General features: G+C 45.2%; 1 protein-coding gene across 6 annotated transcripts in view; it reads right to left on the minus strand.

The window, feature by feature from the left end:
• Positions 1-18,596, minus strand: part of PSD3 (pleckstrin and Sec7 domain containing 3) — a 141,228-nt gene that overhangs the window by 18,250 nt on the left and 104,382 nt on the right. For all 6 annotated transcript variants that reach the window (XM_037902320.2, XM_043546931.1, XM_043546930.1 and 3 more), the window contains 4 exons: positions 14,996-15,039; positions 9,878-10,071; positions 7,036-7,106; positions 2,177-2,334 (listed from right to left, as the gene is read on the minus strand). In XM_037902320.2, the coding sequence (XP_037758248.1) occupies positions 2,177-2,334; positions 7,036-7,106; positions 9,878-10,071; positions 14,996-15,039 (467 nt within the window). The remainder of the gene's footprint in view (positions 1-2,176; positions 2,335-7,035; positions 7,107-9,877; positions 10,072-14,995; positions 15,040-18,596) is intronic.

Raw genomic sequence — 18,596 nt, forward strand, 5'->3', positions numbered from 1 at the left:
TGGTCCTGCAAAGACTTTCACGCATGCTTAACTTTAGGGACCGTGACTACTGCATAAAGCCAAGCTTAAATCTTTGCCAGATACAGACGGAAAGGTGTGAAAATCATCCTCAGAAGAACATAACCACTATCAAACTAGGGCTCTCGGTGGGATCCTACCGGTACAGTTCTGTTTGAAATGGGACTACGTCAGCACGAACGAGGTAACTTTTAGAGTGCACCAGCAGGGTCTACACATGGCAGGCAGAGAGCAACATGGTAGAGTGCTTTTGATATCACACACTCCTAGTTCTTACTGCAGTGCTGCATAGTCAAGCCTTCAGCATGTGCTTCCTCTGGAGCAAGCTGTGGGATCATTAATGATGTTCAATTTCTATACCATATCGTGGTTCAGCAGGAACATACTGAGGACAGCTGCAAATGGGCTGAGACTACACAAACAAATCAAATCAAATCAAAATAATTTGGATTTTCAATGTTGACTGCTACAAGTGGCAGGTAAATTGCTAGCAAGGGCATGCAAATACAAAGCCAGAATGCTTTGCTGTATTTCCTGCCTTTATTACTTGTGATTCAGCGGAGGCCCTCTAGGCCAGTGGTTCTCAAACTTTTTTTCTGGCGACCCAGCTGAAGAAAATTGTTGATGCCTGCGACCCAACGGAGCTGGGACAGAGGGGTTTCAGGTGTGGGAGGGGCTCAGGGCTAGGGCAGAGGGTTGGGATGAAGGGGTGAAGGCTGCGGGGTGGGGCCGGGAATGAGGGGTTCAGGATGTAGGGGGGTTCAGGGCTGGGGGCAGGGGATTGGGGTATAGGAGGGGGTCAGGGCTCTGGGCTGGGGGGGCAGGCTCTGAGGTGGGGCTGGGGATGAGGGGTTTGAGGTGCAGGAAGGGGCTCTGGGTTTGAGGGGGGCTCATGGCTGGGGCAGGGGGTTGGGGAGCGGGCTTACCTCCAGCGGCTTCTGGTCAGTGGCACAGCTTGGGTGCAGAGACAGGCTTCCCGCCTCTCCTGGCACTGTGGACCGCTTCGCCCCAGAAGCGGCCACAGCAGGTCCGGCTCCTAGGCGGAGGCGTACAAGCATCTCTGCGTGGCTCGCGCCTGCAGGCACCACCCCCCAGCTCCCATTGGCTAGAAACTGGCCAGTGGAAGTGTGGAGCCAGTGGTTGGGGGGGGGCAGTGCGCAGAGCCCCATGGTGTCCCCCCCTGCCTAGGAGCTGGACCTGCTGCTGGCTGCTTCTGGGGCGCAGTGCAGTGTCGGGACAAGTAGGAAGTAGCCTACCTTAGCCGGGCAGCACCGCCGACGGGACTTTTAACGGCCCAGTCGGCAGTGCTGACCAGAGCTGCCGCGACCCAGTGTCTTACATTCCGTGACCCATTACTGGGTCACGACCCACAGTTTGAAAACCACTGACCTAGGCTATAAAATCCATCAGACAACCTACGGACTGGCTGCTGTTCTATTTCGCTGCATATTCTAAGGCCCTGAACGTGTATTCTGATTCTTGCAGGCTGACTCCTGTGCCCTCATGAAGCCTTGCTGGCCTCCTGGGGACTCTGTGGGGTGCAGCAGTCTGCCCACGCAGATCTCATGGGATGATTGGGGCTCAAGCAGAACATGGATTTTTTTCTGAGGCCAGAATAATCTAATCTGACCTCCTGTCTAACACAGGCCATAGAATGTCATCCATTTACTCCTGAACTGAGCCCAGTACCTTGTGTTTGGCTAACATACCTTCCAGAAAGGCCTCCACTCTTGATCTGAAGAGATCAATAGATCAATAGATGGAGAATCCACCACTGCCTTCCCTTGGCAGTTTGTTCCAGTGGTTACTCACCCCCACTGCTACACATTTGTGCTAATTTCCCATTTGAACTTCATCTGGCTTTTACTTCCAGCCATTGCTTCTCATGTCCTTCTCTGATAGAGTAAAGAGCCCTTCAGTACTTGGTCTTTTCTCCCCATGAAGGTACTCTCACATCCTAATCAAGTTACCTCTTAATCACCTTTTTGATAAACTGAACAGACTGATCTCCGTTAGTGTCCCACTTAACCCTTTAAGTCACGAACTCACCCCTACCTTCCTGCACTCCCAGAGGTTACAATCATACCCCTCTCCTCCCAACCCTTTTCTGCCCACAAACAAAACAGCCCTAGAAAAACTCGGAGTGAACGGAACATACTGGGCTTGGAAAAGCAGGACCCTCCAGTCAGCTGTTTTGAGCTTTAGGACGTTGGGCCTCTTCTCATAGTCTGTCGCCTTTGATGCCAACGCATGGTGCACGCTGACTGCATTTTTCAGATCCTCCTCAAACAAAACCTTTTCTGGTTTATATTCATCCTGCAGTAATTACAACGAAAAGATGGCATAAGTTATTTCAGGTTGTTCATCTCTTCCTTTAACGTAACAACACAGTCATGTTCCATGAAGGGCCATCAGCAATGATTATAAAAATATCAGTTGAACCTAATTTGTCCTATAAACACTTCCATTTTCGGTTCTTAAAATGTTCCCCTTTAAGATTCTTTAATATCTCGGCAAGGAAGTGAAGGAATCCCAACACCTTCCTGACAAGAAGAGGGAAGAACAGTAAGTGTCATGAAGAAGTTAAATAAATCCTAGAGGGCTACATTCCTTAGTGTTCTTAAGTCATACCTCAGAAACTGATTTTGGATCTCACATGGTGTCGAACCAGTGTAAATCAGAATCAATAAAAAAACCCAGTACAATCTGAGACACAGCAGTGTTGTAAAGTGAAGCCGCGAAGACACTAGTCAACCAGGGGTTGTGCATACGTGTGCAACATGTGAAGGTGGCACAGCCAACCAAAAATAGGGCATTCCCGAGGCATGTCAAGGGACAAGTCACCTCCTGGCAATGCTGCAGTGGTGTAAGTTTACACCAAGTTGCTTAAAGAGAAGTTGCAAATAGCACTTAACCTCTATCCATCCCTAACCTATGACCACATGATGTTGATCAATCTTGATGTCAGATATGTCTCGTTGGGACTCCTGGTGCCGAGCAGGGTGGAGCATAGCTGCCACATAATGGGGATCTAATGTTTCGGGGGGAGAATAAGCTCTGGCCACGGGTGATCTGTCTCCGTGATTATCAGACACTACTGGGCAGACCTGCTCTAGGAACGACAATGAACGGTGCAGCAATGCTTTAAACGGAGGCCCCGCTTAAGGGAACTGACTCATTTGAGTGCCCCGCACTAGGTCAGGTCCTCAGCTGGTGTAAATCAGTGTAACTCCATGGAGCTGGCCAATTGAACACGATTAAACCTACGTGGGAATTCTAAGGATATACACGCCACTCTGCAGTCAGAGCTAACTAAGTTGCTGCCAAGCCTGGAATTACGGGTTTCCTCGACTCACCACCTTGGCTAGTTCAGTGTCCACACAAATTAAACCATTGACTTGCTGAGTTAGGGTTTCATCAGGATTCCGCCAGGTGGCTCACGCAGCAGGACACAGCCTGCACCCGATCTTCATGCTGCGGGTGCAGTAAGCACACCACTCTCATGGGCTGATCATCTCTGACCCCCGACTGCAGGACAGAGCTTTCCATCCCCCCCACCAGGGTCATGGAGTGGCTGTGCTGGTTTGCCCCCAGAGACTCTGATGATCCGGGTGGTTTTCTCAGACACAGGATCCATGCAATGGTGGGTCTGGTAGGTCATTATCACCAATTGCTGTCCAAAACCAATGCACTGGCCTGTAGACCTCCCCCTGCCTGTCATTTGCAAGAGTCGCTATGGTTCTGCTAAGACCTGCAATGGAGACAACAAGAGGGTAGGAGACTGGAGCAAAAGAACCCCTCTGAATCTAATCAAATGTGGCATAAGGAGTGTGCATGGTCCCATGGCAAGGAGAAAAGATGGAGACTGGCAATGCTCCATGGAGAGATGCGAGCTGGGATAAGCCTCAAGCCTGCAGTGGTCTGGCTCTAAAACGGTCACCGGATGTCAATGATCTGGCCAGCTATTGCCCTGTCTCACACTTCCCACACTTCTTGGGAGGGGAGATGATGATGGTAAGTCAACTCCAGCAGTATCTGACTCCCTCCAGTATCCCCCTCCCAGTGAGGCTTCACACCTGGACACATATGGAGACAGAAGGATCCCTTCTTATCTACAGACTGAAGTCAAACAATCCACGCGAACCCTATTAGGTCAACTGGCAGCAATACCACTGATTTTGGGCCTCTGTTAACTTCCCTGAAAGCCCTGGGAAGGGAACCATGGAATCTCTTAAAACAATTTTACTTTGTTACTCTCAGACAAAGCCTAGAGGCTTGTGATGGGCAATCAAACTTCCCCCACAAAAGCCCTCAGTCCGGTAGAGCTGATACGGGATGCTGAGACTTGGGCTGAAGGACCCCAGTGGTTGGAGAACACCAGGCTACACATCTCCTTTAAACAGGCACAACACAATTCCCCTGAAGTTCCACTGTCTGAATCGAAGTCGGCTGGCTCAGACCCAAACCCAGTTACACTGAAGCAGCATGACAGAAGAATTTGGCAGGAGCTCTGGCCTCTCTATCCGCTGAAGTCATCCTATAATGCAGTGTTCAGTCTCAGCATCCTACTGAACTCATCTCTCCTTAGATTCCAGGTAGCCAGCCAGAACTGCCTGTTCCATTTCCAGCGGACTCGGGCTGGGCCTTCCTTAATCCATTTTTAGTGAACCCCAGCAAGACATTTTGCTGGTTACCAGCTATTGTACAGTGGGTGGACGTCTTCACTGGCTATGCACGATCACTGTAAAACTCTTTTCTTCTGAGGACCCTGTAGGTCTTCATGAGCAGATACATAGGTATGGGCTCTGTCCTTATGTCATTTATCGTCTCAGGTCAATTTTTTTATTTTTATTTTTTGCTAGTCAAAGAAAAGGGTCTGAGCAAATTTATACACAGAATATCCTACCCCATAGCATCATAAAGATACAGTGTAACATCGCAAAAGCAGTATCGCTGCAAACAAAACCCAATCCAAATACACCAGTGTGGCCTGCTTTACTGCACCATTTGTCAAGAAACCATTTTTTATTGCGTGAAAACCAGCTCAAGCTCACAATCTTCTACACACGCATCCCATTTCAGCTCAGGCTAATGACGAGACATTGTGACAGTCTCCAGTTCCACTGACTTCCCGTCACATTAGAATGACAGAGGGCAGGAAATTAACCTGGGACTCGAGGCTTCCATGCACAGGACAGACGTTATAAGCTTGTCAAATTTCTGAGTTTATATAATCTTGGGGAGATGTATTTAGTTGGCTAATTGCAAGTGTTTCAGCAAAGCCCCTCTGGCAGCCTGGCTGCTCATTGATTCAGAAAGCATCTTTCTCAAATCACTCCTTTAATAATGGAACAACAGGCAAGACAGCAGTTAGCACTGGCCCCGTTCCACTGAATATGTGGCCATAGGCTCTGATTCTGCTGATGCTTTTACAAGTGTAAACTTGGAGTTACCGTCCTTTAGATACCACTGTAATAGGTGTCTTTGAAAAAAGAAACATGGATAGCAAATCGTGTGAGAGCAGAATCAGGTCCATGTTGCCCTTTGGAAGATGATATATCTACCAGTTTTCAGAGTAGCAGCCGTGTTAGTCTGTATCCGCAAAAAGAAAAGGAGTACCTGTGGCACCTTATTTGTTAGTCTCTAAGGTGCCACAAGTACTCCTTTTCTTGATATATCTACCAGTTATTCTTACTGTGCATCTAGAGGTCACTGCTGAGATTGGGGCTCCATTGCGCTGTATAGAGATAGAGTATCCTTGAAGCGAACAGCTCACAATCTCAACTGACAAAATGTGGGAGGGCAAAAAGAGGCACAGAGAAGGGACGTGACTTGCCCAAGATCATACATATGCTCAGTGGCAGAGCAATGCAGTTCTCAGAAGAGCTTCCACGGAAGCCAAGGTAGCTAGAGCTCTTCTGGAAGTTAGGATAATTTGCATATCATTTAGGCTTTGTATACACTAGCACTTTTGTTGGCAAAACTTTTGTCGGTCAGGGGTGTGAAAATACCACACCCCTGACTGACATAAGTTTCACTGACAAAAGCACCGGTGTGGACTGTCCATAGAGTGGCTGCACGGAGATTGTGCAGCCGCGCAGCTACAGCTGTGCTGTTGTAAGGTCCATAGTGTAAACATAGCCTTTGTGCTGAAAACCACAGTTCTGTAGCTTTCACTACAATTAAGCATGCCAGACTCTGCAAAAACCCTGTTTCTCCTGAAACAATGAACTTCTGGACTGAGATTTTTCCATGCTTCGTTTCTCCCTAAGGTGGATTTCGTGGAATCAAAACATTTTGCGGAAGCCTGTCACTTCTGACAAAAGCTTTGACGGGAAAAAGTCGAAACCAAGTTTTGACTTTCTCGTTTCCTTTTGATATGGTAAAACTGTTTTGTTTCACGTTTATCATTTAGTTTGGTCTTTTATACTTAATATTTCAACATTATGTAAAGTCAAAACAATTCGATGGTTCCAAACTGAATTTTTGTTCACTGCAGGAAATTTCAGCATTTCATGTTGATCTAGAATAAAATCCCCGCCCTGTTTCTGGCCAGTTTGAAGGCAAATCCTCCCCCTAGCCTCCTCTCAGGCCATGATTAACGGACTAGTGTCTGACTTGCATCATGGCAGACGGGGGTCTCAAGAAGGGATCTGAAGAAGGTGGTAGAGGCCTTCTGCATCAGTTCAGGAAAGAAGGTCCATACACACAGGCAGTATGGAAGGTAGCACGGAGATATGTGTGTGACAAACAGGCAGATGATGTTGTCTTCACTGGTAGGGCAGAACGTGTGAAGCCGTGAATGACAGCAGCAGACGAGTAGGGATGGGCAGAGTTAAGAAAGAGAGAGAGAGACGTCGTCAGAGTGACAGGCAGGGAGAGGATCTGTGTTCGGACTGGAGATGTGCCATGTGGGTCTTGGGAAGCCAGAGCGGGTGCCCAGCTGAAGGGAGGCTCCAACAGGAAAGGGTTGGGAACCCTTGCTTTATCCCCCTCAAAGAAAGCTATTTCTTTTACCTTTTGCAAGTAAAGCACTGTTCCCTTCAGCACAGCATAGAAGGTTTTCCAGCCACGCTTCCCTCTGGGAGCTAAAGAGAAAACAAAAGAAATGCAACCCATTTAACTCAAATCCATTTTACCCTTCGTCTAGGCAACAGAAAACCTACATTAATTCTGCATTCAACGAATCTTGTATTCTGCTTTTCAAAGGGGAGTGTAACTAGCCAGAGTGCCTGCTTTGCAGCGAGGGCCGGGGAAAACAAAACAGCCAAGATTACAGGCCGGGCCCAGGTCAGCAGGCAGAAAACAGCTGCAGTACAGGTGCCTCTCCAATTCTGCAAGCCTGACAACATGGATTTCACCAGCAGCAGGAGCTGGAGATGCGTGGGCCATACCCTCCCATGCTATTCAGCACAGTCCAAGCTCTGTGTCGCGGCAGAGGCTTAGAGTAGTGCAAGACCACCAGATAGAGGAATTGGAGGGAGCTTCTCTAAATGCAGGCAGGCACCACCCATAACTGTTAGAGTGACACTCTGTAGGGGATGGCAAACAAAGCATCCATCCCTCTTGCTGCAGCCACAAGGAAACCAGGATCAAGTTTTCAGCTGCTTCCCCAGTCCCCTCTTCCTAGCAGAAGGAGAGAAAATGATGGAAGACAACTAAAATCCCAGATTAACTCCTATATTAAGCTGGCACTAAAGCTGAAGGACCACACCAGTGAAAACACAATAAACTTGTAATTATCCCAAACCAAGCATTACAAAGCCAGGGAATTCAGAGTTAAAGCTACACTTCAAAGTACACCCCAAATAAATGTGTTAGTCTCTAAGGTGCCACAAGGACTCCTCCCTGTTTTTACTTCAAAGACATTCGAACATGTTATGGTGTAAAAATGCACTGTTTGTAGATTCATAGAGCTTAAGGCTACAAGGGACCATTAGATCATCTAGTCTGACTTCCTGCATAACACGGCCATTACATTTCACAGCATTATTCTCTGTTAAGCCTATTGGTATTTGACTAAAGCATAAATTGTGATGGATTAAAACACCTCTTCCAGGAAGACATCCAGACTTGATCTGAAGATATCAAGAGATGGAAACTTCACCACCTCCCTTAAGAGCTTGTTCCAGTGGTTAATCACCCTCTCGGTTACAAATGTGTACCTAATTTCTAACTGGAATTTGTCTGACTTCAGCTGCCAGCCACTGGTTCTTGTTATGCCGCTACAATAAACAGCTCTTTAGCACCTGGTATTTTCTCCCCTTGAAGGTACTTATACACTGTATAAGTACTGTCACCTTGTTAAGGTTCTCACAGAAGTTTTAAGTGACTTTAGTGTCTCAGTGACTTAGAAGACGAAGTCCCATTAACTTTTAATGGGACTTCGGCTCCTAAGTCATGCAGGCACTTTTGAAAAATTTGTCCTAAATGACTTAATCGTGTTTAGGGTTTTTGCAGAAAGTATAATCTTTAGTCCATTAAGTAATACACAATTTTTATTGTTCTGATTAAGCAAATAGCATAACAAAGGAAGCACACAATTCTTCCTTAAGATTTGTAAAGGGAGTGGACACCACTAGCAAACCTGGAGTGGGATGCTGGTAAAATAATTCAAAGCCACCGCTCAGAACCTGTTTAGAACATGAAGTTTAACCAATGAGGTGACCTAATTATTAAGAAGAATCAGGCCACTCTGATTTCAAAAGAACCTAAATATGGATTTAGGAGTCTATCTTTAGGGCTCCAACTCTGAAAATGTTGACCTTTAAGTTTTGGTTCTAAGACACCCTAGCATAATACATGACACACCCTTAAGATACTTGTACACAATTGAAAAAGTTTAGCAGGTATTCATAGCCCATAATAAAGTCAGATTTTGTTTTCAGTGTTAATCCCAGCAATTGCAATATGAGCTAACACCACATATACATTAACAACAATTAGGAAAACACGGATACGCTCAGTAGTCTCTGCTCTCAAAGCCACATTTCTATCGCTTTCCCCACCCTAAAAAACAAGGCTTCGTATTGCAGTGACTACTGCAGTTTTCAACAGTATAAAAATAGCATGTGCACAAATACACCCCCCACCCCAAAAAGCCCTCAATAATGAGGCCTCCATTGTAGAGTTACGGCAATGAGGAAATATGAAGTTAAAAGCCAGAAATGTAACCAAACGTAGCTGCACATTTATTATGAATAAGGGGCCAGGAGGTACCAAACAACATCCTATTTCTGAAAGGATGCAAGGTCTAATTTGAACGAGAGCATTATATACCACTAACAAGGAATGACCTGCTAGATTACAGGGTTATTCTGAAAGGCCAGTGAACTTCTACAGGAATGGACCAATTCTTGGATTCTCAGATGGGGACTGTGACACCCAGGGGGGTTGCAAACAGGTGTTTTAAGGGGACAGGACCATCCTTCCCTTCTTTATGAAAAATTTCTGTTGTAACTTGGAATCACAGATGACAAAAGTTGAGAACTATTTGGCAAGTCCATGAACAGAACTTACAGTACTTCCAACAAAACTGGTCTGAGTTTTGTGAACAACACTTCGGTTTCTTTAAGCACAAAAGACACACATTGCTCTCCGATATTACATTTTCATTGCACAAATTCACTAAAGCAAAGTCATGGGTACCATTAATTTTATGCTACTGGGCATGGAATAGCCCTCAAAATGGCCCAATAGTGTCCTTTTCTGCTGTGATAATCAAACTGCTATTTTGTTTCTTATGCCTTCAATAACCTAGATGTAGCAGGCTTGTTCTCGTTCATGGGCACAAGGCCACAAGCCACTGGAGGGTGAAGAGAGGTACCTAAGAGATAAAACAAACATAAAAGATGCTCACTCCTCTTTCCATCCATATCTGCATGGATTTTACGAGCCAGAAATCCAGTTTTATACACAGCAGCATTGGGATCATGAGGAATGTCCAGGAAGGGGTTATTGGAATGGCCGATCCGAGTGATGGCCTTTGAATGGGGTCCACTATCCTTCTCATCAGTGCCACCAGAGTGAGATTTTTTTTTCTCCTCTTCGTCTCTAAAAAGAGATGAACACAAAGTTTAAATGAAAAACCCATCGCCCAGGGCCATTATCCTGCAAGGTTTCATCATCTTAATTTCTACACATGCTTTATTTTTCAGAATTTTTCCTCTCTTTAGGTTATTCTAATAAGCATTTTTTTTTACTATGGGCTTGATCTAAAACCCACTGAAGACAGTGGGATGTCTGTCTCCCATTGGCTTCCGTAAGTTTTGGATAAACGAAGTATTTAAGCACAACCCTAACTTTAAACATTTTGACATAAAAAAGCCATTTTCTAGTGACAAAACTTTTATGGGGAATATTTTCAGCCAGTGCTATTTGTAACTAACTGTTTCTCCATGGCTTGGGCGCCCAATTCTACCACCCGCCCCTGCCAAGCTCTTACGGAAGTCCGGGAGTGAGAACTGCAGGATCAAGCCCTTGCTTTTGAAGAGACTGCTTCTCCCCCCCTCGCCAGTGAGGAGATATGGAAAAAGCAATCCCATGGCAAATGAATTGGTTTAGCAATGACAAGAAGATATGAGTGCTTGAAATCTTTATATTTGTGAGGTCCAGTTATGGAGATCTGCACCTATGCTAATATTTGCCTCCATGAGTTCCAGCCTCTCACTTGACAAACCATCACACTCTCCCAGGACCCCAGCTCCACGATGTGGGGGGAGTAACAGGATACCCCTGTTCCCAAACCTAAGTCTGGAACAGAGGCAAACAAGAAGCATTTGAGAACTGGCGTTTAAAGGAGGCAGTTCCCGCGCAGAAGGGGATCTCCAGACTGCATGTGCAGGAGGATCACGCAAGTGCAGTTACAAGGCAGATTTCAGAACAGAACTGCAACACTAGTTTACAATACCCTGAATTTTAGCATTATTATTAATAATAATAATATAATAATTTGTACTACCATAGCGCCTAGAGGCTCTAGTTGTAGGCGAGGACCCCATCGTACCAGGCACTGTTACAATTCTCAACAATAAATTTAATTTGGGGATTTTCCTTTTCCCAAAAGTAGTAAAATTCTCCATCACAATTTCATTATTTTTTTCCCTTGGTGGGGTCATTTTTTCTGTACACTTCAGACTAAAGAAGGAATCCCAACACCTCCATTTTATAAAAGGTAAAGGTTGTTTCACCAGCAGACTAAAAGTACTCCTGTTCTTTTTTTAAAGACACCACTGTTTTTCTGTAATCTACACAGCCCTGCTTTGAAAAAGGCCTTACAGATATGGATAATTTGAATGCAGACCGTGGATTTGCAAGGGTCTTCATTGAACAATTCTTCAAGCATGTATATTATATATTGTGTCTCCATTCACCCTATTCTACACTCTAATTCTTACTTCTATTGCCTGCATGGGGAGCAAACATACTTGTTATAAACAATGGGGGAAATGCTGATCTCTGTGCTCCATCTAAATATCATGCAAATGAAACATATTTCACTTTAGATTATTCTACGCCTAACATGAAGCAAGTCAAACTCAGTATCCTTCTCCACGATGGAGCCGGTAAGGATCCATCTGATTCTAAGGGCAGAAGGGACCATTATGACCATCTAGTCTGACCTCCTGCATAGCACCAGGCATGGAAATCATACCCATCTCGCCCAACAGTTTAGGGTTGATATTAGGAGAGGATGGCAAGACTTTAACTTCCTAATACAAATGTACACCCACAAGAACCTCATGGGGATACTGGAGACCCTGAGGGGAGTTTAATTCAGTAGAAGGACGTAAAGTTATATACCAGTTGTTGGGCTAAATTCATCCCAGGCGTAACTCCTGACATCACTGGAGGTACCTCAGGGATTAATGGTGTGAAATTCCAGCTCCACTCAAGACAATGGGAGATTTGCTCTTGACTTCAGTGATATCAGGATTTCAGTCATTGTCTTTGCCATGTTTCTGTTGCTTCCCCCACCCTAAAAAACAAGGCTTCCTATAGCCCCAGTACAATTATAGCTCCATGTTCCCGGGAGCATGAGGCAAAAATACTGCCAATCCCTATGTAGTCCGACCCTCCCCCATGTCCCTCACTCTTTAAACTACAGACCGGACGTTTAAGACAGCTAGGGGAGATCTGCATCTGTATGTAAACAAGCAGAGATTATGGAGGAGTGGAAGGAAGGGGGAAAAAAAAGAAAGAACAACAATCAAATTTCCTGGGATCTCCATTTCGCTCATCACACTTCCTATCTCGTTCAATCCTACTAAACGGATTTCATGCAAGAGGAATTGGGAAGCAGCTAAAATAAGGTATCTTTCCTGACAGTGTTCTTCTCTGAAAAGTGACTGTATGAAGGAAAAGAGATATAGGATCCCAAATTGAGTGGCTCTCTGCGACTTCCAGATCAGATCTGAACACATTACAAATCACAAGACATGGTTCATTTTAATAGCCGACGGCTTTGCAATGGCAGCTAAGTTAGCACTTGTCTTTGATGGTACTTGAGAAGGAATGGACCACAGCTCACCCTCCCAGAGCCGCACTTACTCTGCCCTGCTGATAGGAGTATAACTAAAAGCTTTTGCTACTAACTGAAGTGTCCGATTTTGACCACACCAGGGAGTGGATGTGTTGAATACGGTGATGCTTTTCTGTCTACAGGTTCGATAATGAAATTTATGGGAGCCTTTCATGAACTTCAGTGGGCTTTGGATCCAGCCCTGTGGCTGCACTGTAAACAGCAGCATGGACAGCAAGTCTTTTAGAATGATGACAAATCTAGCCAGTAACAAACGATAAAGAACGAGATGAGGATCGTGTAGCAGTCCTCCATATATCATTTATCAACCATATATCACATATTACCCTGCTCTGCCCCAGGTCTTTAATCCACCACGTACCAATTGCTGTCAAAGCTCGGAAACCCTGGTTTAGCCTACAGGAACAAAGAGAATCTCTGGCTATCAAAGAGACTCTGACCAGATTAACAGCATTTCTTCACACTTCAATATCCTGGCTGCGCTGACCTAGCACTACAGCAGCTTCACCGGTGGTAATAACGTGCTGCTCCATCCACTGTGATGGAGCCGACTGTTCTCATGTGTCCACCCTCCTTTGCAGGCCAATCTAGAGGGGCGGGGAGGAATCATGGTGTCTCTCTTTTCAGGATAAGTAGTCCCAGAGCCCAAGCACTGCTGTTGTGACCAGTGACCACACAACGAGGAAGGCGGCTTCGGGCTCAGCCCTTCACAGCCACTGCTCGTAGTCCAGCCCTAAGATAACAGGATCGCCATTAGAGCTGTTCTCAGAATGTGCCCTGCATCCGCTGGGGTTGGAGGTAGCTTGCTCATGAGCTTGGATTGCCCCTGAGATCCAGGCACTAATGGCTGATCAGCCACATACAGCATTCCAGGAGGCTGAGGTGGCCCTTCGCCCATATCCCAGATTCCTATCCAAGAAGGGTCTCCGAGTTCCACCTCCGCGAACCTGCCTGTATTTCCCCCCGAACCCCACTCACTACCAGGGGAGACTAGGCTGCAATGGCTAGACATTAAGAGGGCTTTAAGCTACTATCTGAACAGGACTACACCACCCCGTAAATCACCTTGACCGAAAACCGTGGGAATAATGCTAGGACCCAATTGATTCCCACCTAGGTTGTCCATGTGGATTAGTCTCTGTGCACGCTCTCGCCAAGAACGAGATGAAATTCTGGCACATTCCACCAAGCCTAAGGCAGCTGCAGGGGCTGGCCACAAAACGTCTCTGTTGCTGGGATATGACATGGAGCTCCATACATATGTCCACTCTGCGTTACTCTAGCTCAGAGCCTCAGCTTGGGAGAGCAGTCCTGCGACGTTTACTCAGGAGAGACTCCTCAGATCCACCCCCTTTGAGTCTTGCAGCTGTCTGTTAATTACCAGGAGCGGGGCTCTCTGCAGATAACGCTCACAGAAAGAAGAGTGGTTGCTCATCCGTATAATGGCTGCACACTTCCAGATGATTGCTGCACGGATTCTTATTACCTGTCCACCTTCCCTAATATTCCAAGTCACAAAACAGATTCTTGGTTGAGCAGAGGGAGCTGAGTGGGGGCTGAGGCTGCTCCCTTTTATGACCCCTCAGGTGGGGACACAAGGGCGTAGACGGGATGCAAGCACCCCCAATGGATTGTGCGCGCCGGGAAGCTGAGCTTGCGTACTGAGGGTGCACGCGTCACCTGGGTGTGGAGCCATGCAGGCAAACATCTCAAAGAGACACAGCTACTCTGGGGTGTAACCCTTTTCTTTAACACCAAAATCCACTACTCAGCACTGACATCAATCTAGGGCTGGTGCATCCCTTTCCTGTTGGCGTATTCATGCCGCAAAGAAGATGAATAAGGGAAAATGCCGATTAATATGGTTAGAAACAGAAGCTTTCTCTTGTGTTTAGCACGGAGTTCTGATGAAGTATTAGCTTGTCAAAAAGCAGATAAGGGTGGGTAGATTGGCCTCTTCTGAATTAAGTCTCTTTAATATTAGGTTGTTGTCAAATTCTCCATAGTTAATCCAAAGACAATACTAGACAACAAGCCAAGAACAGGAAACTCAATCCAAGAGTTGCGTTTCTATTCAGTGATTCCAACACAATGAACTGGAAGGTAAAGGAAGAAACTCAACATCTGTTTTATTTATGTAGTCATGGAACAAACAGAGGATTTATATTTCTGCCTTTTGAAGATGAAGTTTCCTACTGAATTAAATGTCTTTCCTCCTTGCAGACACAGCTGATTTTCATAACTAACAACTTTCCTTACTTGAGGAGAAGGGAAGTAGAACATGGACTTTTCTAAAGGAAGAGTGAATCCAATGTTTGAGTCTCACGGACCAAGATGATTGTCTCCAGAGTCTAATCACAGTGCAATGTACATAGGAAATGGATTACCATACCGGGGACTGATTTTAAGATCATGAATTCTGCACAGTATACTTACACTGCCCAGTCAAGCTTCTCATTCTTGATCGAATTGTAGAGAGCCTGCAAAGAGAAAGAAACAAGAGGGAATTACTGTTTAGACTCTGTCATATATATTTCAAGATGCCAATAGAAAATATGTAACTACCACTAGTAAATGAGTTGCCTCTGAACAAGAAAGAGCATTAGCCATGCATGGCAACTCTTAGACTTGAGCAGGAGCAAGAATACTGGTTTAGGTCGGACAAAAATTTTAGAATATAGGGTCTGAGATTTCAATAATTCTCCAGAGGTAGAAACATCAGATACATTTTTTGTGCAAAATTTTAGTTTTGAAATATCACACAAGCTACTGAAATGCAAAAGACATTGTAAGACCACAGGAATGCATCTGGGGTCAAACCCTGGCTCTATGGAAATCACTGGGACTTTTGCCATTGACTTCAATTAAGTCAATTTCACCCCGGCTTTTATGGAGATCTGTACCAGAATAGCTTACCTGTGAGACACATCACAAATATCTTGTACATTGCTATAGTACTAAGGGCCAGTGTCTTTGGCACTGAAAATCCCAATTCTTTTGGTGTCAATGGCCTGTTGCGACAGGTCTTTACAAAGTGGTGGCCTGTCGGGGAATTTGAACTCCTGTGGACATCAGATAGTTGGAATGAGCTTCCTCTGAGTGGGAGAGTTCATACCACATTGGCTAAGTGAGTTTGATCAGGTCTCTCTCACATGGCTGACCCATATAGTGGATAAGAGCATACTACTGCTAACAGCTAGTGGAGTAACTCCTTTAATTTAAGTGGCCAAGGCCTGTACTTTTGTTCGTGAAATGCCCCAGGTTCTAGCACAGCGTATACTCCACACTTGGGGGGTACTTTACACACACAAGTAAATTTACTTCAGCTTATTCCTAAACACCACCCCCCACACACACATACACACAAAACTCTGTTAACATCTAGAAGAAGTTGAACTTGAAACAAAACAGACCATTATATACATGGTTACCAAAATACAACACACCACCTTTGAGCAAATATGGAAATCATCAGCTACAAGGTATGTAACTGTGGGTATCCTTGAAACCAATTCAAGTACGCACACCAATAAACAATAAATTCCTACTGACCAGCACCCGGACAACCTTAACTCTGCCCCAAACAAAACTCACAATTAGAGCTGTGTGAATAGTGGATTTTTTGGTTCACTGGCAAATCCAAAACCACCAAAACAAAATTTGGTCAAACCAAAAATGAAATGTTTCAAAATTTTAAGCGAATTGAAAAAAAAAAATCCGCTTTTTAAAATGTTTAAAATAAGATTAAAAGATGTTTCAAAACAAAACATCATTTCAATCTGAAAATTCCAAGGTTTCCTTTTGGCAGTGTTGAAATGGAACATTTCAATTATTTTGGATTATTTTTCCGGCCATCAAAACAATTTGGCAAAATTGACACAAATTCCCAAAATGTTTCTATAAATAAGTAGCCCAGCTCTCCCTAGGACTATCAAGTCTCATCCAATCTTATCCACCCATCACACAACTGGGCAGCCCTGACCCTGCAACAAGAGCCTCCTGGGCAAGCCTCAGAAGTCCCATGGAGCCCCACATGGTTCCCAATGCAGGATCAGGACCTTAATGCTTCACTCTTATTCATACAAAAGTTGGGAAAACCCTGGCCTTTAATTTCACCACTTGCAACCAGGTCAAACAAAGACACTCTTACAATCCAAATCTCCTCCAATGCCAGACACAACTGTGCAGCAGTTACTACCACCTTCCAGCCACTGTGCAAAATAATTCCTTGCACCCACAGTTTGACAAATATCACGGAAGAAAAGGCTAGTAGATGCACGTACTGGGCCAGATACAGAGGTGTGTCTGAGCTATATTCAGTACCCCCGAGAGGGGTGCTCATAGATGGCTTTCTGCCACCTGTTCGTGGAGCTTAATTTAGCTTCATCGTCTCTCTAACGTGAAGTGACTAGAGCAAGCCTTCATGGCCATTCTGCAAACTCAGATTTGCAAGCGTGCAGCCTTTCCTGCTCGACATTCTCCGGCATACCACTATACTGCGGGAGCAGGGCCAGGCTGAGTGGCACAGGGCCATGGTATCTTTATTTTATCTCTTAAGCAAGATCATAAAATTACGTTCCTTAGATTAAAACAGCAACGGCTAGTGTTGCAATGAAGCATCACATGTACTCGTGTTATCTGTGTTACACCAGAGCACACAGTCTGCAAGTGACAGCCAGGGCCCCATTGTGGTGGGTGCTGGACACACATGTAAGATAATGCAGACCCTGCTCTGAATTGTTTACGCAGTCTATTACTATTGATCTGCAGTAGTTCCCACTTCATGCTAACAGCTTTCCCAGGCCAGTGGTCCACGGAGCTCATGAACCAAGGACAAACAATTAGACAGCGGTCAGGGAAAGGGGAATATTTATCTAATTTCAAGGCAAGACATCACAAGTGGGTTTAACCAAACATAGGTGGGAGAAGGGGAAAGAGAACCAGGTTAACCCCAATGGTGCAGTTATAAATGAATTAGATCCAGGTTCCTTTTATCAGTATAGCATGAGCTGGAAGAGATGCCTATAGTTAGGGGTGCTAGATACTCTCCATTATGAGCCCCTCTTTTCAGTTTGTTATAACTTTGCTAAACTTCAATTGTTCAGACTGGTATTTCCATGTTTGCTCTCTAGTACAGGTTTGCTGGAGACAGGGTATGAAGAGGGAGGAGTTTCAGTTAAAACTGTTCAGCTGTTTCCAAGAATGAGGTTAGGGAAAGACAGATAGTTTTGCCAATGTTAACTTTTTGGCCAGTTATTTTTTTGAAGAGCTCTAGCACCCCCAGACTTTGTAGCAGGAATTGGAAATTTGGCAGAAGGATGGTCCTGGAGTCAAGGAGGTGCCTTTTGTTGTCATTCTGAAAGTCCAGCCAGATCTGGTTGAGTTAAAAAAGAGTTAAAATGGTTATTTGCACACACTCAGTATCACTGATTACAGGTTTGCTGCTAAAGATCTCCAGAGATCCATCTGCACCGGGCACAATCCAGCCCAACAGGGCTTCCTACACAGTGGGCACAAAACCAGAGCTCCAGCTGGGGAAGGCAGCAGCAACTACCTCACTAATTTTACCTAGAGGAAGGTACTTGTGGTTGGGACCAGCAGGAGACAATGGGTTCTAGTCTCAGCTCTTCCACTGACGGACATTAATTAGGTGCATTACTCAGCCCTTATTACTGAACAAGGCCTGACATTTCTACTTTAACAGGGTAGTGGGCATCATACACCCAGTCATATGATGGGTGTCTGGGGAGGAATAGAGAGCCCCCAAGAAAAACAATATATTCTCTCCACAAGATAAAAAGATAGATATTCTTTTATTATTTACACAATGGACAGGAACTCATCTCTAGCCCCTTTCTCCTCTCACTGCTACAGAGGGTATTCCAGAGAGGATGGATTGTCTGGTAGTGAGAGTCCTAGCTTGGGCTGTTGGAGATTCAGGTTCAAATCCTGCTCCACCGCAAGCATCCTGGGAAAGTTACATCGTCTTTCTGTGCCTCAGTTCCCCATCTGTAAAACAGGGATAACAGCACTGCCC

This window comes from Chelonia mydas, chromosome 5 (genome assembly GCF_015237465.2).
Source record: "Chelonia mydas isolate rCheMyd1 chromosome 5, rCheMyd1.pri.v2, whole genome shotgun sequence".
Lineage (NCBI taxonomy): Eukaryota > Metazoa > Chordata > Testudines > Cheloniidae > Chelonia > Chelonia mydas.